This window comes from Festucalex cinctus, chromosome 14, assembly GCF_051991245.1.
Source record: "Festucalex cinctus isolate MCC-2025b chromosome 14, RoL_Fcin_1.0, whole genome shotgun sequence".
In the NCBI taxonomy this organism is placed as follows: domain Eukaryota; kingdom Metazoa; phylum Chordata; class Actinopteri; order Syngnathiformes; family Syngnathidae; genus Festucalex; species Festucalex cinctus.
Genome location: NC_135424.1, coordinates 24321918 through 24345554, shown reverse-complemented (window position 1 = coordinate 24345554; position 23637 = coordinate 24321918). Strand labels below are relative to the sequence as shown.

General features: G+C 39.7%; 1 protein-coding gene across 5 annotated transcripts in view; it reads right to left on the bottom strand.

The window, feature by feature from the left end:
- LOC144000883 (rap1 GTPase-GDP dissociation stimulator 1) overlaps window positions 1-23637 on the bottom strand; it is a 265952-nt gene that overhangs the window by 221286 nt on the left and 21029 nt on the right. For 4 of the 5 annotated variants that reach the window (XM_077494632.1, XM_077494633.1, XM_077494631.1 and 1 more), the window contains exons 5-9: window positions 23393-23521; window positions 22649-22774; window positions 21100-21243; window positions 20747-20878; window positions 20483-20617 (exon numbers count right to left, since the gene is read on the bottom strand). In XM_077494632.1, coding sequence (XP_077350758.1) covers window positions 20483-20617; window positions 20747-20878; window positions 21100-21243; window positions 22649-22774; window positions 23393-23521 — 666 coding nt within the window. The remainder of the gene's footprint in view (window positions 1-20482; window positions 20618-20746; window positions 20879-21099; window positions 21244-22648; window positions 22775-23392; window positions 23522-23637) is intronic. The other variant, XM_077494634.1, reaches the window with a different exon arrangement.

The following is a 23637-nucleotide window of genomic DNA, read 5'->3' as shown; positions in this document are numbered from 1 at the left end:
CGTAGCTCACTTCCTGTTCATTTTAGCATATGGGTACAAGAGACTTTTTTGTAGGTCTTGGGCTCCCTCATACACCTAAAAATATTCGGCGTTCTTGCTTAAACGTACAACCGGGGCTGCTTCGTTAAAAATTTCGAGGGGGCGCTATTGAGTCATTTTTGTAAAAATAGCACAATCAACAATAAAATATTGCTCATTTTACCAGGCCAGATGTGTGTGCCAAGTTTCAGGAGTTTCTGTGCATGTTTAGACCCTCAAAACTGGCCTTGTTTTCTTGGCGAACAGCGCTTAGCCACGCCTACAGCAATTCGCGAAAACTCACAAACTTCGTGTTGTGACATCATGAAGGCCGAAACCCTCCTCTGAGCGAATATGAGGTAGGTCCAGTTAACGTGTTTGGAGAAAAACGTAGAAGAAAATTCGTAAGAAAAAAAATTGCCACTAGGTGGCGCTATCAGTTAGATGAAATGTAAGTTAGTAGATGTCTTTAGAGCTAGACTCTCATCAAATGTGTGAAATTTTGAGAAGATAGGATCATCTCGGTCAAGTTAATGCAGCTTTTATTTTCACGAAAAATCTTCAGATTTTGCGTCACCGTAGCGGCCACGCCCTTTGACGAAAAGTTACAATATTCGGTGTGGGGCATGATCAACATCTTAAGGCTTTTCTGACCAATTTTCAAATGGATCCCTTCAACAAGCTCAGCACAGTAGCTAAAAACGTAAAGTATGACATTTATTGTAACCACTAGGTGGCGCTATATGTATAACTGAATTTTGTCATATAGATGTTTTCAGGCTGTGACTATTACGTTGCCTGAGAAGTTTGAGATTTTTTGGAGCTTGAACATGGGAGTTATTAAGCATTTGCTCTTTCTGGACAAATGAAATTTTAAAGGCAATATTTGATGCTCCGCCCCCGTCGTATAGTATTTCGAAAAGGCAAGATGTTTTGCCCAGCTGTTCTCTCAGGTCTTGAGATGATAAATGCCAAGTTTGAAGTCAATTGGATGAAAAATGTTTGCAAAGGGGGAAAAAGCATGACCACAGTGAATGTGCCAAAATAGGCCAAAATTGGACATTAAAAAATTCATAGCTCACTTCCTGTACATTTTAGCTACATGGTCCCAATAGACTTTTTTGTGCGTCTCGGGGTGCTACACGTGCCTGCCAATTTTCGTTGCTCTAGCTCAAACGTGTCGGGCTTGGATTTTATTTTTCTACGCTAGGGGGCGCTATAGAGTCGCGTTGTTATAACGACTTCATAATATCAAATTTTTCGCCGGACCTGAGGAGTGTGCAAAGTTTGGTGAGTTTTCGTGAATATTTAGGTACCCAAAATCGCGATTGTTTGCGGAGAATAAAGAAGAATAATAATAACTAGAGCTGCGAGCAGCTATAAAGGGCCCTCGCAGCCCGGGCCACGTTGGGGTACTTGCACGTTGGGGTACTTGCACGTTGGGGTACTGGCACGTTGGGGTACTGGCAAGTTTAGGTAAGGCACATTGGAAGCAGAATTTCTTTGAAAATGGCATGATAAACCTTGACATGTGGATTTTTTTTTTTTTTGTAAAAATACCGTTAAGTTGGTGTATTTTTTTTTATGCCTCTAGGGCTAGGTGGCGCTGTATATATAATGGAATGTTGTCATAGGGATACCTTCAAGCCTTGACTCTAAACATACATGTCAAGTGTGGGATTTTTTTGGAGCATGTACCGTGGAGTTATTAAGCATATCCTTCATTCACGATATTGCTTTTAATGTCCATTAGAGGCTATCAAAAATAAATAAAAAAGTACATGTTTGGATAAGTCTAATGCCAGTGAACATTTTGAGTGGTGGAAAGTAAAAGAATATTCATAAATGACTTAGTTATCACACTTAGAATGAGTTTACATTTTTTGTACAAAATACCGTATGTGGGGTATTTTTTTGTTTTGCCTCAAGGGCGAGGTGGCGCTGCATATATAACTGAATGTTGTCATAGAGATACCTTCAGGCCTTGACGATAAACATACATGTCAAGTTTGGGATTTTTTGGAGCATGTATCGGGGAGTTATTAAGCATATCCTTTTTCAGTGCGAAACACAAATTTTGATGCCCCGCGCTCATCATATAGTATTTCCAAAAGTCAAGATTTTTCCGTCTGTTGTTGGCTCAGGTCTTGGCATGGTCCAGGTCAAGTCATAAGTCAGTCGGATAAAACATGTAGGAGAAGTGGGCAAAAGTATGCCCCCTGAAAATGTGCAAAAATCGTCAAAAATGGGACATTCAAAAATTCGTACCTCACTTCCTGTTCATTTTAGCATATGGGTCCAAGAGACTTTTTTGTAGGTCTTTGGCTCCGTCATACACGTAAAAATTTTCGTAGATCTTGCTTAAACGTAGAATCGGGGCTGCTTCGTTAAAAATTTCTAGGGGGCGCTATTGAGTCATTTTTGTAAAAATAGTACAATCAACAATAAAATATTGTTCATTTTACCAGGCCAGATGTGTGTGCCAAGTTTCATGAGTTTCTGCGCATGTTTAGACCCTCAAAACTAGCGTTGTTTTCTTGGCGAACAGTGCTTAGCCACGCCCACAGCGATTCGCGAAAACTCACAAACTTCGTGTTGTGACATCATGAAGGCCGAAACCCTCATCTGAGCAAATATGAGGTTGGTCCAGTTAACGTGTTTGGAGAAAAATGTACAAGAAAATTCGTAAGAAAAAAAATTGCCACTAGGTGGCGCTATCAGTAAGATGAAATATAAGTTCGTAGATGTCTTTAGGGCTGGACTCTCATCAAATGTGTGAAATTTTGAGAAGATAGGATCATCTCGGTCAAGTTCATGCAGCTTTTATTGTCACGAAAAATTTTCGGACTTTGCGTCACCGTAGCGGCCACGCCCTTTGGCGAAAAGTTACAATATTCGGTGTGGGGCATGATCAACATCTTAAGGCTTTTCTGACCAATTTTCAACTGGATCCCTTCAACGAGCTCGGCACAGTAGCTAAAAACGTAAAGTATGACATTTATTGTTACCACTAGGTGGCGCTATATGTATAACTGAATTTTATCATATAGATGCTTTCAGGCCGTGACTATTACGTTGCCTGAGAAGTTTGAGATTTTTTGGAGCTTGAACATGGGAGTTATCACACTTAGAATGAGTTGACATTTTTTGTACAAAATACCGTATGTGGGGTATTTTTTTTTCACGCCTGAAGGGCTAGGTGGCGCTGCATATATAACTGAATTTTGTCATAGAGATACCTTCAGGCTTTGACTATAAACATACATGTCAAGTTTGGGATTTTTTGGAGCATGTACCGGGGAGTTATTAAGCATATCCTTTTTCAGTGCGAAACACAAAATTTGATGCCCCGCCCTCATCATATAGTATTTCCAAAAGTCAAGATTTTTCTGCCTGTAGTTGGCTCAGGTCTTGACATGGTCCAGGTCAAGTCTAAAGTCAGTCGGATGAAATGTGTAGGAGAAGTGGGCAAAAGTATGCCCCCTGAAAATGTGCAAAAATCGTCAAAAATGGGACATTCAAAAATTCATAGCTCACTTCCTGTTCATTTTAGCACATGGGTCCAAGAGACTTTTTTGTAGGTCATGGACTCCCTCATACACCTAAAAATTTTCGTAGATCTTGCTTAAACGTACAATCGGGGCTGCTTCGTTAAAAATTTCTAGGGGGCGCTATTGAGTCATTTTTGTAAAAATAGGACAATACATGATAAAATATTGCTCATTTTGCCAGGCCAGATGTGTGTGCCAAGTTTCATGAGTTTCTGCGCATGTTTAGACCATCAAAACTAGCGTTGTTTTCTTGGTGAACAGTGCTTAGCCACGCCCACAGCGATTCGCGAAAACTCACAAACTTCGTGTTGTGACATCATGAAGGCCGAAACCCCCATCTGAGCAAATATGAGGTTGGTCCAGTTAACGTGTTTGGAGAAAAATGTACAAGAAAATTCGTAAGAAAAAAAATTGCCACTAGGTGGCGCTATCAGTTAGATGAAATATAAGTTCGTAGATGTCTTTAGGGCTGGACTCTCATCAAATGTGTGAAATTTTGAGAAGATAGGATCATCTCGGTCAAGTTCATGCAGCTTTTATTGTCACGAAAAATCTTCAGACTTTGCGTCACCGTAGCGGCCACGCCCTTTGGCGAAAAGTTACAATATTCGGTGTGGGGCATCATCAACATCTTAAGGCTTTTCTGACCAATTTTCAACTGGATCCCTTCAACGAGCTCAGCACAGTAGCTAAAAACGTAAAGTATGACATTTATTGTAACCACTAGGTGGCGCTATATGTATAACTGAATTTTTTCATATAGGTGTTTTCAGGCCGTGACTATTACGTTGCCTGAGAAGTTTGAGATTTTTTGGAGCTTGTACATGGGAGTTATTCAGCATTTGCTCTTTCTGGACAAATGAAATTTTAAAGGCAATATTTGATGCCCCGCCCCCGTCATATAGTATTTCGAAAACGCAAGATTTTTTGCCTAGTTTTTCTCTTAAGTCTTGAGATGATAAATGCCAAGTTTAAAGTCAATGGGATGAAAAATGTTTGCATAGGGGGAAAAAGCATGACCACAGTGAATGTGCCAAAATAGGCCAAAATTGGACATTAAAAAATTCATAGCTCACTTCCTGTACATTTTAGGAAATGGCTTCCACTGACTTTTTTGTGCGTCTCGTAGTGCTACACGTGCCTGCCATTTTTCGTAGCTCTAGCTCAAACGGACCGGGATTGGTTTTTATTTTTCTACGCTAGGTGGCGCTATAGAGTCGCGTTGTTATGACAACTACATAATATCAAATTTTTCGCCGGGCCCGAAGAGACTGCAAAGTTTGGTGAGTTTTCGTAAATGTTTAGGCCCTCAAAAATGCGATCGTTTACGGAGAAGAAGAAGAAGAAGAATAATAATAATTCTTACAAAAACAAGAGGGACCTCGCAGCGGTCGCTGCTCGGGCCCTAACTAGAGCTGCGAGCAGCTATAAAGGGCCCTCGCAGCCCGGGCCACGTTGGGGTCCTTGCACGTTGGGGTACTGGCACGTTGGGGTACTGGCATATTGGAAGCAAAATTTCTTTGAAAATGGCATAATAAACCTTTATATGTAGAATATTTTTTTGCCAGTGTGTGTGTCAAGCTCAACGGGTTTTGGTGATTGTTAAGACCTGCAAAAATCAGCGTCCTTTTTTATTTTTAGGCAATGAGTTGCCCTGATTGGTATTTTTTGTAAAAGTGTATATACACATCATCGCTCGTTGTACTCATTGCACAATGTTACTTTTATTGTCCAAAGGGGCAATCAAAAATGAATAAAACAAAATGGAAACGTACATACGTTTGGATCGGTGTGAAGCCAGTGAACAATTTGAGTGGTGGAAACTAAAAGAATATTCATAAATGACTTAGTTATCACACTTAGAATGAGTGTACATTTTTTTGTACAAAATACCGTATGTGTTTTTTTTTTTTTTATATAAGCCTCAAGGGCGTATTTATAACTGAATGTTGTCATCGAGATACCTTCAGGCCTTGATTATAAGCATACATGTCAAGTGTGGGATTTTTTTTGGAGCATGTACCGTGGAGTTATTAAGCATATCCTTCATTCACGATATTGCTTTTAATGTCCACAGAGGCTATCAAAAATAAATAAAAATATATATATGTTTGGATAAGTCTGATGCCAGTGAACATTTTGAGTGGTGGAAACTAAAAGAATATTCATAAATGACTTAGTTATCACACTTAGAATGAGTTTACATTTTTTGTACAAAATACCGTATGTTGTTTTTTTTTTTTTTTATGCCTCAAGGGCTAGGTGGCGCTGCATATATAACTGAATGTTGTCATAGAGATAGCTTCAGGCCTTGACGATTAACATACATGTCAAGTTTGGGATTTTTTGGAGCATGTACCGGGGAGTTATTAAGCATATCCTTTTTCAGTGCGAAACACAAATTTTGATGCCCCGCCTTCATCATATAGTATTTTGAAAGGTCAAGATTTTTCCCCCTGTCGTTGGCTCAGGTCTTGACATGGTCCAGGTCAAGTCTTAACTCAGTCAGATGAAACGTGTAGGAGAAGTGGGCAAAAGTCTGCCCCCTGTGAATGTGCAAAAATTGTCAAAAATGGGACATTCAAAAATTCGTAGCTAACTTCCTGTTCATTTTAGCATATGGGTCCAAGAGACTTTTTTGTAGGTCTTGGGCTCCCTCATACACCTAAAAATATTCGTCGTTCTTGCTTAAACGTACAACCGTGGCTGCTTCGTTAAAAACTTCTCGGGGGCGCTATTGAGTCATTTTTGTAAAAATAGCACAATCAACAATAAAATATTGCTCATTTTACCAGGCCAGATGTGTGTGCCAAATTTCATGAGTTTCTGTGCATGTTTAGACCCTCAAAACTGGCGTTGTTTTCTTGACGAACAGCGCTTAGCCACACCCACAGCAATTCGCGAAAACTCACAAACTTCGTGTTGTGACATCATGAAGGCCGAAACCCTCATCTGAGCAAATATGAGGTAGGTCCAGTTAACGTGTTTGGAGAAAAACGTAGAAGAAAATTCGTAAGAAAAAAAATTGCCACTAGGTGGCGCTATCAGTTAGATGAAATATAAGTCAGTAGATGTCTTTAGGGCTGGACTCTCATCAAATGTGTGAAATTTTGAGAAGATAGGATCATCTCGGTCAAGTTAATGCAGTTTTTATTTTCACGAAAAATCTTCAGACTTTGCGTCACCGTAGCGGCCACGCCCTTTGGCGAAAAGTTACAATATTCGGTGTGGGGCATGATCAACATCTTAAGGCTTTTCTGACCAATTTTCAAATGGATCCCTTCAACAAGCTCAGCACAGTAGCTAAAAACGTAAAGTATGACATTTATTGTAACCACTAGGTGGCGCTATATGTATAACTGAATTTTATCATATAGATGTTTTCAGGCCGTGACTATTACGTTGCCTGAGAAGTTTGAGATTTTTTGGAACTTGAACATGGGAGTTATTAAGCATTTGCTCTTTCTGGACAAATGAAATTTTAAAGGCAATATTTGATGCCCCGCCCCCGTCATATAGTATTTCAAAAAGGCAAGATGTTTTGCCCAGTTGTTCTCTCAGGTCTTGAGATGATAAATGCCAAGTTTGAAGTCAATTGGATGAAAAATGTTTGCAAAGGGGGAAAAAGCATGACCACAGTGAATGTGCCAAAATCGGCCAAAATTGGACATTAAAAAATTCATAGCTCACTTCCTGTACATTTTAGCTACATGGTCCCAATAGAATTTTTTGTGCGTCTCGGGGTGCTACACGTGCCTGCCAATTTTTGTTGCACTAGCTCAAACGTGCCGGGCTTGGTTTTTATTTTTCTACGCTAGGGGGCGCTATCGAGTCGCATTGTTATGACGACTTAATAATATCAAATTTTTCGCCGGGCCTGAGGAGTGTGCAAAGTTCGGTGAGTTTTCGTGAATGTTTAGGTACCCAAAATCGCGATCGTTTGCGGAGAATAAAGAATAATAATAATAATAATAACTAGAGCTGCGAGCAGCTATAAAGGGCCCTCGCAGCCCGGGCCACGTTGGGGTCCTTGCACGTTGGGGTACTTGCACGTTGGGGTACTGGCACATTGGGGTAATGGCATATTGGAAGCAAAATTTCTTTGAAAATGGCATAATAAACGTTTACATGTAGAATATTTTTTTGCCAGTGTGTGTATCAAGCTCAACGGGTTTTGGTGATTGTTAAGACCTGCAAAAATCAGCGTCCTTTTTTATTTTTAGGCAATGAGTTGCCCTGATTGGTATTTTTTTGTAAAAGTGTATATACACATCATCGCTCGTTGTACTCATTGCACAATGTTACTTTTATTGTCCAAAGGGGCAATCAAAAATGAATAAAACAAAATGGAAACGTACATACGTTTGGATCGGTGTGAAGCTAGTGAACAATTTGAGTGGTGGAAACTAAAAGAATATTCATAAATGACTTAGTTATCACACTTAGAATAAGTGTACATTTTTTGTACAAAATACCGTATGTGGGGTATTTTTTTTGTTTTTTTTATATAAGCCTCAAGGGCTAGGTGGCGCTGTATTTATAACTGAATGTTGTCATAGAGATAACTTCAGGCCTTGACGATAAACATACCTGTCAAGTTTGGGATTTTTTGGAGCATGTACTGGGGAGTTATCAAGCATATCCTTTTTCATTGTGAAACACAAATTTTGATGCCCCGCCCTCATCATATAGTATTTCGAAAAGTCAAAATTTTTCCCCCTGTCGTTGGCTCAGGTCTTGACAGGGTCCAGGCCAAGTCTTAACTCAGTCGGATGAAACGTGTAGGAGAAGTGGGCAAAAGTCTGCCCCCTGTGAATGTGCAAAAATCGTCAAAAATGGGACATTAAAAAATTCGTAGCTCACTTCCTGTTCATTTTAGCATATGGGTCCAAGAGACTTTTTTGTAGGTCTTGGGCTCCCTCATACACCTAAAAATATTCGTCATTCTTGCTTAAACGTACAACCGGGGCTGCTTCGTTAAAAACTTCTAGGGGGCGCTATTGAGTCATTTTTGTAAAAATAGCACAATCAACGATAAAATATTGCTCATTTTACCAGGCCAGATGTGTGTGCCAAGTTTCATGAGTTTCTGTGCATGTTTAGACCCTCAAAACTGGCGTTGTTTTCGTGGAGAACAGCGCTTAGCCACACCCACAGCAATTCGCGAAAACTCACAAACTTCGTGTTGTGACATCATGAAGGCCGAAACCCTCATCTGAGCAAATATGAGGTAGGTCCAGTTAACGTGTTTGGAGAAAAACGTAGAAGAAAATTCGTAAGAAAAAAAATTGCCACTAGGTGGCGCTATCAGTTAGATGAAATATAAGTCAGTAGATGTCTTTAGGGCTGGACTCTCATCAAATGTGTGAAATTTTGAGAAGATAGGATCATCTCGGTCAAGTTAATGCAGCTTTTATTTTCACGAAAAATCTTCAGACTTTGCGTCACCGTAGCGGCCACGCCCTTTGGCGAAAAGTTACAATATTCGGTGTGGGGCATGATCAACATCTTAAGGCTTTTCTGACCAATTTACAAATGGATCCCTTCGACAAGCTCAGCACAGTAGCTAAAAACGTAAAGTATGACATTTATTGTAACCACTAGGTGGCGCTATATGTATAACTGAATTTTATCATATAGATGTTTTCAGGCCGTGACTATTACGTTGCCTGAGAAGTTTGAGATTTTTTGGAGCTTGAACATGGGAGTTATTAAGCATTTGCTCTTTCCGGACAAATGAAATTTTAAAGGCAATATTTGATGCCCCGCCCCCGTCATATAGTATTTCAAAAAGGCAAGATGTTTTGCCCAGTTGTTCTCCCAGGTCTTGAGATGATAAATGCCAAGTTTGAAGTCAATTGGATGAAAAATGTTTGCAAAGGGGGAAAAAGCATGACCACAGTGAATGTGCCAAAATAGGCCAAAATTGGACATAAAAAAATTCATAGCTCACTTCCTGTACATTTTAGCTACATGGTCCCAATAGACTTTTTTGTGCGTCTCGGGGTGCTACACGTGCCTGCCAATTTTTGTTGCTCTAGCTCAAACATGCCGGGCTTGGTTTTTATTTTTCTACGCTAGGGGGCGCTATCGAGTCGCGTTGTTATGACGACTTCATAATATCAAATTTTTCGCCGGGCCTGAGGAGTGTGCAAAGTTTGGTGAGTTTTCGTAAATGTTTAGGTACCCAAAATCGTGATCGTTTGCGGAGAAGAAGAAGAAGAAGAAGAAGAAGAAGAATAATAATAATAATAATAATAATCCGATCGAAAAACAATAGGGACCTCGCAGCGGTCGCTGCTCGGGCCCTAATAATAACTAGAGCTGCGAGCAGCTATAAAGGGCCCTCGCAACCTGGGCCACGTTGGGGTACTTGCACGTCGGGGTACTGGCACGTTGGGGTACTGTCAAATCGGACAAGGACCATCTAAAATGTTTTTGACAAGCTTTGTGAGTGCAAAAGGCCAAAGATGATGTGCAATTCCCAAAATAAATTCAAAATGGCGGACTTCCTTTTAGGTTTAGCATACGGCTACAGAATACTTTTTGTAGGTCTTAAGCTAATAGGTATGCCTCCCAGTTTTCACAAATCTAGGTCAAGTCATCTTTAGTTGTGTATCGCTTGAATCATACAATTGGAAATGCTCCATAAAAATGCATAGAGGGCGCTATTGAGCACAACGTTGGGTTACTTGCACGTCAGGGTACTGGCACGTTGGGGTACTGTTACATGGAACAAGGACCATTTAAAATGTTAGTTTTTTCCATGCCTTGTCTGTGCAAAGTTTAATGAAAGAGGCCAAAAATGATGTATAATTCCCAAAATAAAATCAAAATAGCGGACTTCCTCTTTGGTTTGGCAAATGGCTACATAATACTTTTTTGTAGGTATTAGGCTGATAGGGGTCTGTCCTAATTTTCACAAATCTAGCAGAATCATACAATCGGAAATACTTCATAAAAATGTCTAGAGGGCGCTATTTATTGCAAATTGCACAATAAATCTCTAAAAATTCATGTTCATGACAAGTCTGATGTGTTTGCAAAGTTTCATAAGTTTTCACACATGTATAGATAAAAAAACAAAGCAGCACTTCACTTGGCAAACTGCATCGCTATAGCAGCAGCGTGCGACAAAATAAAAAACTTTTGATAACTTTGCATCTTAAACATCTTAAGATGAAACACACCAAGTTTGAAGACGGTCGGATGAACTTTGTACGAGGAGTTCGTTAAAATATGACAACTGAAAAAGGCCACAAAAAATGGCAACAAATCCCATCGTAAATCAAAATGGCAGACTTCCTGTTTGGTTTATCACATGGTTCCAAGAGACTTTTTTGTACATCGTGGGCTCTTATGTATGCCTGCAAATTATCATCGCGCTAGGTGAAACGTACAACCGGGAATGCTTCGTTAAAGAGGAGTTTTCTAGCTCAAAATGTGATGCCCGGCCCCTGGGGGACTTCCTGTTGGGTTTAGCACATGGCACCAAGAGACTTTTTTGTACACTGTGGGCTGTTACATATGTCTACAATTTTTTGTAGCTCTAGCTACTTCGTACAACTGGGAATGCTTCATTAAGAGGGATTTTTTTCCTTTGCAAAAAGTGCATGCCACGACAACAGCGTGCGACGAAATAAAGAGCTTTCAATAACTTTTCATCCTCAACATCTTAAGATGAGTCACACCAAGTTTGAAGATGATCGGATAAACTCTGTAGGAGGAGTTCGTTAAAATATGACCCCTATGAAATGGCCCAAAAAATGGCAACACATTCCAAAGTAAATAAAAATGGCGGACATCCTGTTAGGTTTAGCATATGGTTCAAAAAGAGTTTTTTGTACCTCGAGGGCTGTTATATACCTCTACAAATTTTGGTAACTCTAGGTGAAACGTACAGCCGGGTATGCTTTGTTAAAGAGGAGTTTTTTAGCTTAAAATGTGATGCCCGGCCCCTGGGGGACTTCCTGTTGGGTTTAGCACAGGGCACCAAGAGACTTTTTTGTACATCTTGGGCTGTTACATATGTCTACAAATTTTCGTAGCTCTAGCTGCTTCGTACAACTGGCAATGCTTCTTTAAGGATATTTTTTTTCCTTTGCAAACAGTGCATGCCATGACAACAGCGTGCGACGAAATACAAAGCTTTCAATAACTTTTCATCTTCAACATCTTAAGATGAATCACACCAAGTTTGAAGATGATCGGATAAACACTGTAGGAGGAGTTCGTTAAAATAAGACCCCAATGAAATGGCCAAAAAAATGGCAACACGTTCCAAAATAAATCAAAATGGCGGACTTCCTGTGAGGTTTAGCATATGGTTCAAAAAGAGTTTTTTGTAGGTCATAGCCTGTTACATATGTGTACAAATTTTCGTAGCTCTAGATTAAACGTACAACCGGCAATGCTTCATGAAGTAAGAATTTTTAAACTCTAAATTTGATGCGTCGCCGACGTCATATAGTATATCAAAAACTTTAGATTTTTTACAATGATGTTGTCCCAGGTGTTGAGATGGTCCATCCCAAGTTTGAAGTTAATCGGGTTAACCGTGTAGGAGAAGCGGGCAAAAGTATGACCCCTGTAAATGTGCAAAACTGGGCCAAAATTGGACAGTCAGATGATCATACCTCACTTTCTGTCTATTTTAGGGTACACACATCAAAGAGGTTTTTGTTCATCTGGATGTGCTACGGGTGCCACACAATTTTCGTCGCCATAGGACAATCGTAGCGGGACAGGGATCCGTTTAACCTATGTAGGTGGCGCTATGGAGCCATTTTTCTGTTATCATGTATGGCGACTTTAAAATATCAAATTTTTCGCCAGGCCTGATGTGCGTGTAAAGTTTGGTGAGTTTTCGTTCACGTTTAGCGTCTCAAAAATGCGATTGTTTGCGGAGAAGAATAATAATAAGAATAATAATAATAAGAATAATAATAAGAAGAATTCCTACAAAAACAATAGGGCCTCGCAGCGGCACCGCCGCCGCCGCTGCTCGGGCCCTAACTAGAGCTGCGAGCAGCTATAAAGGGCCCTCGCAGCCCGGGCCACGTTGGGGTACTTGCACGTTGGGGAACTTGCACATTGGGGTACTGGCACATTGGAAGCAGAATTTCTTTGAAAATGGCATGATAAACGTGGATTTTTTTTATTTTTTTTTTGCCAGGTGTGATGAGTGTGTCAAGCTCAATGGGTTTTGGTGATTGTTAAGATCTGCAAAAATCAGCATCTTATTTTTTATTTTTAGGCAATGAGTTGCCCTGATTGGTATTTTTTGTAAAAGTGTATATACACATCATCGCTCGTTGTACTCATTGCACAATGTTACTTTTATTGTCCAAAGGGGCAATCAAAAATGAATAAAACAAAATGGAAACGTACATACGTTTGGATCGGTGTGAAGCCAGTGAACAATTTGAGTGGTGGAAACTAAAAGAATATTCATAAATGACTGAGTTATCACACTTAGAATGAGTGTACATTTTTTGTACAAAATACCGTATGTGGGGTATTTTTTTTTTATTCCTCAAGGGCTAGGTGGCGCTGCATATATAACTGAATGTTGTCACAGAGATAACTTCAGGCCTTGACGATAAACATACATGTCAAGTTTGGGATTTTTTGGAGCATGTACCGGGGAGTTATCAAGCATATCCTTTTTCATTGCGAAACACAAAATTTGATGCCCCGCCCTCATAATATAGTATTTCGAAAAGACAAAATTTTTCCCCCCTGTCGTTGGCTCAGGTCTTGACATGGTCCAGGCCAAGTCTTAACTCAGTCGGATGAAACGTGTAGGAGAAGTGGGCTAAAGTCTGCCCCCTGTGAATGTGCAAAAATCGTCAAAAATGGGACATTCAAAAATTCGTAGCTCACTTCCTGTTCATTTTAGCATATGGGTCCAAGAGACTTTTTTGTAGGTCTTGGGCTCCCTCATACACCTAAAAATATTCGTCGTTCTTGCTTAAACGTACAACCGGGGCTGCTTCGTTAAAAACTTCTAGGGGGCGCTATTGAGTAATTTTTGTAAAAATAGCACAATCAACAATAAAATATTGCTCATTTTACCAGGCCAGATGTGTGTGCCAAGTTTCATGAGTTTCTGTGCATGTTTAGACCCTCAAAACTGGCGTTGTTTTCTTGGCGAACAGCGCTTAGCCACGCCCACAGCAATTCGCGAAAACTCACAAACTTCGTGTTGTGACATCATGAAGGCCGAAACCCTCATCTGAGCAAATAAGAGGTAGGTCCAGTTAACGTGTTTGGAGAAAAACGTAGAAGAAAATTCGTAAGAAAAAAAATTGCCACTAGGTGGCGCTATCAGTTAGATGAAATATAAGTCAGTAGATGTCTTTAGGGCTGGACTCTCATCAAATGTGTGAAATTTTGAGAAGATAGGATCATCTCGGTCAAGTTAATGCAGCTTTTATTTTCACGAAAAATCTTCAGACTTTGCGTCACCGTAGCGGCCACGCCCTTTGGCGAAAAGTTACAATATTCGGTGTGGGGCATGATCAACATCTTAAGGCTTTTCTGACCAATTTTCAAATGGATCCCTTCAACGAGCTCAGCACAGTAGCTAAAAACGTAAAGTATGACATTTATTGTAACCACTAGGTGGCGCTATATGTATAACTGAATTTTATCATATAGATGTTTTCAGGCCGTGACTATTACGTTGCCTGAGAAGTTTGAGATTTTTTGGAGCTTGTACATGGGAGTTATTCAGCATTTGCTCTTTCTGGACAAATGAAATTTTAAAGGCAATATTTGATGCCCCGCCCCCGTCATATAGTATTTCAAAAAGGCAAGATGTTTTGCCCAGTTTTTCTCTCAGGTCTTGAGATGATAAATGCCAAGTTTGAAGTCAATTGGATGAAAAAATTTTGCAAAGGGGGAAAAAGCATGACCACAGTGAATGTGCCAAAATAGGCCAAAATTGGACATAAAAAAATTCATAGCTCACTTCCTGTACATTTTAGCTACATGGTCCCAATAGACTTTTTTGTGCGTCTCGCGGTGCTACACGTGCCTGCCAATTTTTGTTGCTCTAGCTCAAACGTGCCGGGCTTGGTTTTTATTTTTCTACGCTAGGGGGCGCTATCGAGTCGCATTGTTATGACGACTTCATAATATCAAATTTTTCGCCGGGCCTGAGGAGTGTGCAAAGTTTGGTGAGTTTTCGTGAATGTTTAGGTACCCAAAATCGCGATCGTTTGCGGAGAATAAAGAAGAAGAATAATAATAATAATAATAATAATAATAATAATTTTTACAAAAACAATAGGGACCTCGCAGCGGTCGCTGCTCGGGCCCTAATAATAATAATTTTTACAAAAACAATAGGGACCTCGCAGCGGTCGCTGCTCGGGCCCTAATAATAATTTTTACAAAAACAATAGGGACCTCGCAGCGGTTGCTGCTCGGGCCCTAATAATAATAATAATAATAATAATAATAATAATAATAATAATTTTTACAAAAACAATAGGGACCTCGCAGCGGTCGCTGCTCGGGCCCTAATAAGAATTCCTTCAGGAACAATAGGGACCTCGCAGCGGTCGCTGCTCGGGCCCTAATAAGAATTCCTTCAGGAACAATAGGGACCTCGCAGCGGTCGCTGCTCGGGCCCTAATAATAAGAATTCCTAAATAAAAAGCTTTCAATAACTTTTCATCTTCAACATCTTAAGATGAATCACACCAAGTTTGAAGATGATCGGATAAACTCTGTAAGAGGAGTTCGTTAAAATAGGACCCCTATGAAATGGCCAAAAAAATGGGAACACGTTCCAAAGTAAATCAAAATGGTGGACTTTCTGTTAGGTTTAGCATATGGTTCAAAAATAGTTTTTTGTACCTTGAGGGCTGTTACATATGTCTTTAAATTTTGGTAACTCTAGGTGAAACGTACAGCCGGGAATGCTTCATTAAGTAAGAATTTTGAAACTCAAAATTTGATGCCCCGCCTCTGGCGGACTTCCTGTTGGGTTTAGCATATGGCACCAACAGACTTTTTTGTAGGTCATAGTCTGTTACATATGTGTACCAATTTTCGTAGCTCTAGGTTAAACATACAACCGGCAATACTACGTTTAGTAAGAGTTTTGAAACTCTAAATTTGATGCCCCACCGCCGTCATATAGTATGTCGAAAACTTTAGATTTTTTACCATGGTGTTGTCCCAGGTCTTGAGATGGTACATCCCAAGTTTGAAGTCAATTGGATTAACCGTGTAGGAGAAGCAGGCAAAAGTATGACCCCTGTAAATGTGCAAAAATTGGCCAAAATTGGACATTTAAATACTCATATCTCACTTCCTGTCTATTTTAGGGTACACACATCAAAGAGGTTTTTGTTCATCTGGATGTGCTACAGGTGCCACACAATTTTCATAGCCGTCGGACAATCGTAGCGGGCCAGGGATCTGTTTAACCTATGTAGGTGGCGCTATGGAGCCATTTTTCTGTTATCACCTATGGCGACTTTAAAATATCAAATTTTTCGCCAGGCCTGACGTGTGTGTAAAGTTTGGTGAGTTTTCGTTCACGTTTAGTGTCTCAAAAATGTGATTGTTTGCGGAAAAGAATAATAACAAATAAAAAGAAGAATAATAAGAATTCCTTGAAAAACAATAGGGACCTCGCAGCGGTCGCTGCTCGGGCCCTAATAAGAAGAATTCCTACAAAAACAATAGGGCCTCGCAGCGGCACCGCCGCCGCCGCTGCTCGGGCCCTAATAAGAATTCCTTCAGGAACAATAGGGACCTCGCAGCGGTCGCTGCTCGAGCCCTAATAATAATAATAATAAGAAGAAGAATTCCTACAAAAACAATAGGGCCTCGCAGCGGCACCGCCGCCGCCGCTGCTCGGGCCCTAACTAGAGCTGCAAGCAACTATAAAGGGCCCTCGCAGCCCGGGCCACGTTGGGGTACTTGCACGTTGGGGTACTGGCACATTGGGAGCAGAGTTTCTTTGAAAATGGCATAATAAACCTTTACATGTGGATTTTTCTTTTTCCAGGAGTGATGAGTTTATCAAGCTCAATTGGTTTTGATGAATGTTAAGATCTGAAAAAATCAGTGTACTTTTTTATTTTTAGGGAATGATTTGCCCTGATTTGTATTTTTTGTAAAAGTATATATACACATCATCGCTCGTACTCATTGCACAATGTTGCTGTTATTGTTTATAGAGGCTATCAAAAATAAACAAAAATAAATAAAAAATACGTATGTTTGGATAGGTCTGATGCCAGTGAACATTTTGAATGGTGGAAAGTAAAAGAATATTCATAAATAAATGACTTAGTTATCACACTTAGAATGAGTTTACAATTTTTGTAAAAATACCGTAAGTGGGGTATTTTTTTTTCATGCCTCAAGGGCGAGTTGGCGCTACATATATAACTGAATGTTGTCATAGAAATAGCTTCAGGCCTTGACTATGAACATACATGTCAAGTCTGGGATTTTTTGGAGCATGTACCGGGGAGTTATTAAGCATATCCTTTTTCAGTGCGAAACACAAATTTTGATGCCCCGCCCTCATCATATAGTATTTTGAAAAGTCAAAAAATTTTCCCCCTGTCGTTGGCTCAGGTCTTGACATGGTCCAGGTCAAGTCTGAAGTCAGTCGGATGAAACGTGTAGGAGAAGTGGGCAAAAGTATGCCCCCTGTAAATGTGCTAAAATCGTAAAATATGGGACATTCAAAAATTCGTAGCTCACTTCCTGTTCATTTTAGCATATGGGTTCAAGAGACTTTTTTGTAGGTCTTGGGCTCCCTCATACACCTAAAAATTTCCAAAGATCTTGCTGAAACGTACAAGCGGGGCTGCTTCGTTAAAAATTTCTATGGGGCGCAATTGAGTCATTTTTTGAAAAATAGAACATTCTACGATAAAATATTGCTCATTTTGCCAGGCCAGATGTGTGCGCCAGGTTTCATGAGTTTCTGTGCATGTTTAGACCCTCAAAACCGGCGTTGTTTTCTTGGCGAACAGCGCTTAGCCACGCCCACAGCGATTCACGAAAACTCACAAACTTCATGTTGTGACATCATGAAGGCGGAAACCCTCATCTGAGCAAATATGAGGTAGGTCCAGTTAACGTGGTTGGAAAAAAACGTTGAAGAAAAATCCTAAGAAAAATAATCGCCAGTAGGTGGCGCTATCAGTAAGATGAAATATAAGTTTGTCGATGAGTTAAGGGCTGGACTGTCATCAATTGTGTGAAATTTTGAGAAGATAGGATCATCTGGGTCAAGTTAATGCAGCTTTTATTGTCACGAAAAATCTTCAGAGTTTGCGGCACCGTAACGGCCACGCCCTTTGGCGAAAAGTTACAATATTCGGTGTGGGGCATGATCAACATGTTAAGACTTTTCTGACCAATTTTTAATTGGATCCCTTCAACGAGTGTGGCACAGTAGCTAAAAACGTAAAGTATGACATTTATTGTCACCACTAGGTGGCGCTACATATAGAACAGAATGTTATCATATAGATGTTTTCAGGCCGTGAGTATTAAGTTGCATGAGATGTTTGAGATTTTTTGGAGCTTGCACATGGGAGTTATTCAGCATTTTGTCTTTCTGGACAAATGAAATTTTAAAGGCAATATTTGATGCCCCGCCCCCGTCATATAGTGTTCCGAAAAGTCAAGATATTTTGCCCAGTTGTTGTCTCAGGTCTTGAGATGATACATGCCAAGTTTGAAGTCAATCGGATTAAAACTGTTTGCAAAGGGGGGGAAAGTATGACCACAGTGAATGTGCCAAAATGGGCCAAAATTGGACATTCAAAAATTCATAGCTCACTTCCTGTACATTTTAGGAAATGGCTTCCACTGACTTTTTTGTGCATCTCGGGGTGCTACACGTGCCTGCCAATTTTCGTAGCTCTAGGTCAAACGGGCCGGGATTGGTTTTTATTTTTCTACGCTAGGGGGCGCTATAGAGTTGCGGTGTTATGACAACAACATAATATCAAATTTTTCGCCGGGCCCGAAGAGATTGCAAAGTTTGGTGAGTTTTCGTAAATGTTTAGGTCCTCAAAAATGCGATCGTTTGCGGAGAATAAAGAAGAAGAAGAAGAAGCGGAAGAATAATAATAATTCTTACAAAAACAAGAGGGACCTCGCAGCGGTCGCTGCTCGGGCCCTAATAATAATAATAATAATAATAATAATAATAATTTTTACAAAAACAATAGGGACCTCGCAGCGGTCGCTGCTCGGGCCCTAATACTAATTTTTACAAAAACAATAGGGACCTCGCAGCGGTCGCTGCTTGGGCCCTAATAATAATTCTTACAAAAACAAGAGGGACCTCGCAGCGGTCGCTGCTCGGGCCCTAATAATTCTTACAAAAACAAGAGAGACCTCGCAGCGGTCGCTGCTCGGGCCCTAATAATAATAATAATAATAATAATAATAATTCGAACGAAAAACAATAGGGACCTCGCAGCGGTCGCTGCTCGGGCCCTAATAATTTTTACAAAAACAATAGGGACCTCGCAGCGGTCGCTGCTCGGGCCCTAATAATAATAATAATTTTTACAAAAACAATAGGGACCTCGCAGCGGTCGCTGCTCGGGCTCTAATGATAAGAAAGCATTTACATAAATAATTAGCATTAATAAAGTTCGGGCGGCACTCTGAATTGTCCCTAAGTGTGCGTGTGAGTGTGGATGGTTGTTTGTCTCTGTGTGCCCTGCGATTGACAGTACCCCACCTACTGCACATAGCCAGCTGAGATAGGCTCCAGCACCCCTTGTGAGGAGTAAGCGGTTCAGAAAATGGATGGATGAATAAAGTTACAAAAGTCACCATAAAGTACACATAAATTTAATGCTACATTTACAGGATACACTAGATAAAGAGTACACGATAACAATAAGCTTGACATCAACTGTTCCTGCATAATAAAATCAAATGAAACAAAATAAATAAAATACTTTGTGTTGTATGTAATTTTCTGTGAGCTGCAGGATAGAGAGAGGTATAAGGACGGATTCTTGGGACTAACAACAGGTGATTTGATCGACACAGGTGTTGCTGCCTTGACTGACTGCTGGTCCTACTTGGTCGGGCGAGACAAAGGTAGGCTCACCACCTGCATTTTGGTGTCGAACTGAACTGACTAGAGAATATGACCTAGACCAGGGGTGTCAAACATACTGCCCGCGGGCCGGATCAGGCCCGCAAATGGGTTTAAACGGGCCCGTGGATGATTTTGGAAAGTAAAAAAATAAATAAAAATTTGTAATGTCGGACTAATTAATCAGCCGGCCACAATCAAGACATACAGATTTGTAATTTCACAAGCAGTCCTCAGATGAGGACTGCGGGGAATCGTCTTCCTGGATGTCATTATTTTACACTGGGGATGTAACAATAAGGGCAATATCATGATATTGTGATATTAAAACTGCCACAATATTGTCGTCGTCTTGTTCAGAATATTTAAAAGGAACACATCTGTTAAAAAAAGTCAGGTTGATTTTTAAGTTATATACCGTTATTTTCCCGATGCGGCCCACTTGATAATATATTTTCCTCCATGCAGCCCTTGAGCTAACATGAGTTTGACACCCCTGACCTAGACAGTTGCATTAGTTTATTTATATAGCATCTTCAATTTTAAAAGAGTCTGCCCACTTGTGCCACCACAATATCCCAGTTGTTTATTTTTATTTCTCCTCTTCAAAGATTTTTTATTTTTTCAATTGAGCTGTACAATTTTACATACATGTGACATTAATCGTGGAAAAGAGTTTTCAAATTATTAACTTTGGTCTCATATTTTATTATCATATCAATGATTCAGTGTTTCACAGCTTTCTGTGACATAATTAATGTTTGTTTAACGAACTAAAAAAAACATGGATTATTTCTATCAGTACCTGGAATGGCTAAATTTCGTAGTGCGCTCAATCCAGCATGGAGAACAGACACGTCTCCTTCGTCAATATGCTGTTCCAACATAGTCAGGATGTGAGGAACCACACCAAGGTCCATCATCTTCACACAGTTGCTGTCTGGCATGAAAATATAGAACAATAACGGGCGAAATGTTCCCATCAAAAAGGTTTCAAGACAAATTACATCTGATATATACATCTTTGAATATGATCTTTACAGACAAAACAGCAGGAGGAATATTTTACCATTTCTGGCAAAGTTGGCAATAGCCAAGGATCCGGACAACTGCAACTGAGTGTTGGAGCTCTGCAGCCAGGACAGAACATCCTGGTACACCATACCTGAGCCTTCACTGAAACATTTTTGCATGGACTCATCTGACACACACGCACATACACGCACACACACAGTACTTATACATTGATATCATACCTCATAGATTATATCATTTAGGCTTTCTTTGCTCCCTTCATGGTAGCAATAAGGCTCACACAAAAATGGATCTGATGAAAATGAGATCAAGAGTACTGCAAGACTTAAAATCATGAAAACACATTTTACTAACATGTAAACAAAGTTTTCACCTTACAGCACTCACCTCCTAAAAGCAGGGACACAATGAGATTCGAAGCAATCTTGATACTGCAAAGGGTCGCAGGGTCTGAACATCCCTGAAGGCCCTTGATCAGCTCAGATAGTGCCTCTGGTATCCCGGACTCAACAAACTGAAACTTCAGTATATCTGTTGAGACAGAACTTCGGGTTAACACATCTAGATTTTCTTGTATCTATAACATTAGTTTGGTTCGATGCATTATTATACTATTAAGCAATTTAATGTTCAGTTCCATCTTAATTTGATAATTTATCATTAACACTGTGAATAAATTGTACATTGTTTTAATGATGACTCAGCACTGTGTGTAATGTGCACATGATAATAGGTATGTAATGATAACGGCAATATCGCAATTTTAAAACTGCCACAATATATCTTTGTTCGTCATGCCAGGATATTAAAAGCAGACCACAGCTGTATTGCACAAAGCAGGTTCAACAAACAGTGAGATTAATCCTGAACAAGTTAACAAACTAGGGATATACCGATTATCGGCCGAGCCGATTATCGGTGCCGATATTTGGCATTTTGACAAATATCGGCATCGGTCTTTTGATGAATCTGAAAGCCGATAAAGCTGGAATCTCACTGAGCTAAAACTTTAGAAAACTATTTATTTACTTGCTTAGTTTTTAATTTAGCTTAACACATGCTGATGGAAGCTCCCTACAATTTATGTTCAAATTTTTCAACAAAGCTGTCTATACTTTATACGTTTAAAATTAAAAGAAAAAGTTTTAAAACATTTTTTTTTACGCTATTATTTTCTCATATTGCAAATTAATATTGACTACTAATAATCGGTATGGGCATTGGCCCTGAAAAAAAACCCATATCGGTCTATCACTATGTGTTTTCTACTGTGTTTTCGGTTCCAGTCCAGCTGATTCTAGTGTGTTATATCAACACTGAGTCGCGACAGCTGGACTTACTACCAGACTTAAAAGACCGCCTCAATGGAGCCCTGATTCGTCGAGTCACCATGGCAACGGGGACGATCAGCGCGGCGCCGCCCTCTGCTTCCGTGTTGCTTTTTTTGCCCCTCTCAACCGAAAATCATATGTCGAATTTTCTTTATTTAAAAAACAAAAAAAGCAACATCGCAGCGTGGGAGAACATTGGAACATTGATTCAATGTTGTTTATTGTGGGAAATGGCAACCATATAATTAGGATGGAAAATAATAAATGTTTATTCAATGTTATCTTACTATCTGGGTCATTATATGTAGTAGCTAGGTACACAGGTACATTATGTCTGTACAGTAATCTGAGGGCCAGTGAAGTGTGTGCACAATTCTGCAAAGGCAAGTTGTGTATTTTGCTTACTGCTTCACTCTCAACTTAGTTTGTCCTGGATAATGCATAGTTTGTGCTGCAGAACAACACCCATAACCAGTTTTTAGTTTGTTTTTAAGACAAAAAAATAAACATCCTTCCTCTATCTAGTAAAGCATTTGAGTCCATGCGCCTCACCCACTCAGTGTGCTCTCTCTCATTCTATTCAACAGTTAGAATAAGCACCACACCATTCTCAGCCAGTGAGCCCAGTATTTCCAGGATGGCATGTTGACGTTCAGCATCCGGTGCTCGTTTCAGTTGAAATATCAGTACATCTCCTACGTCAACTTCAATCAGAGCCTCCCTCGCAGAATCTGCAAGCACATGGGTTTTGTTTTGTAGTTAAGTTCACAATGGAATTGGTGATACTACTTTGAATTTTCGTAGGATAATGTTTCTACAGCCCTGTACAAATTTATGAGCCCACCAAATGCAACTGGTGCCCTACAACATTACAACATTGGTAATTACCAATGATGTGTGGTGTATAATTCAGGAATTTTCAAATTTACTGTTTAAAAAAAAAAAAAAAAAAAAAAAAAGGAACAAAAATATGGTAAACCACGTTTTTTTTTTTTTCTTGGTTACAATATCACGTGAAATTAGTTAATTTCAGTTCTGAATAAGAAAAAGAATTTCTGTTGTTCTGGTTGATTACTTTTTGACTTCTCAGCGCCAACTGAAATTTGGGTATAAAAAGGTGTATTCATTTTAAAATGTCAAGAGCTCAATGAACTGGATAAGAGTCAATATTAAGGCGATTTATATAGCAGGTGGTCAGCACTGTATCATTGCACTACTACAAACATAACTTATTCCAAATGAACTCAAATTATTTTAATATGGGAATGCACATTTGTATTACAGTTCATGAATATAATTTAAATTGACTTGGCATCTTTCTGTCAGCCGTCATGTGTCTCAAAACTTACCAATGTCTGCCAAATTACAGAGTGCCAACACACAAACGTTGATCAGGGGGTCATTTTCTGGATGTTTCCTCATGATAGACATTAGCTTGAGGATGACGCCACAGTGAACTAACTGATCCTGCTGGTATGCTGTGTGGAGTGAGAGAAAATATTGTGTTTCATATGGAGGACCAAAAGTTCCAACATTAAATAAATAAATACAGCATTAAATAATAAAATAAAAGTGTCATTAATTAATTAAATGT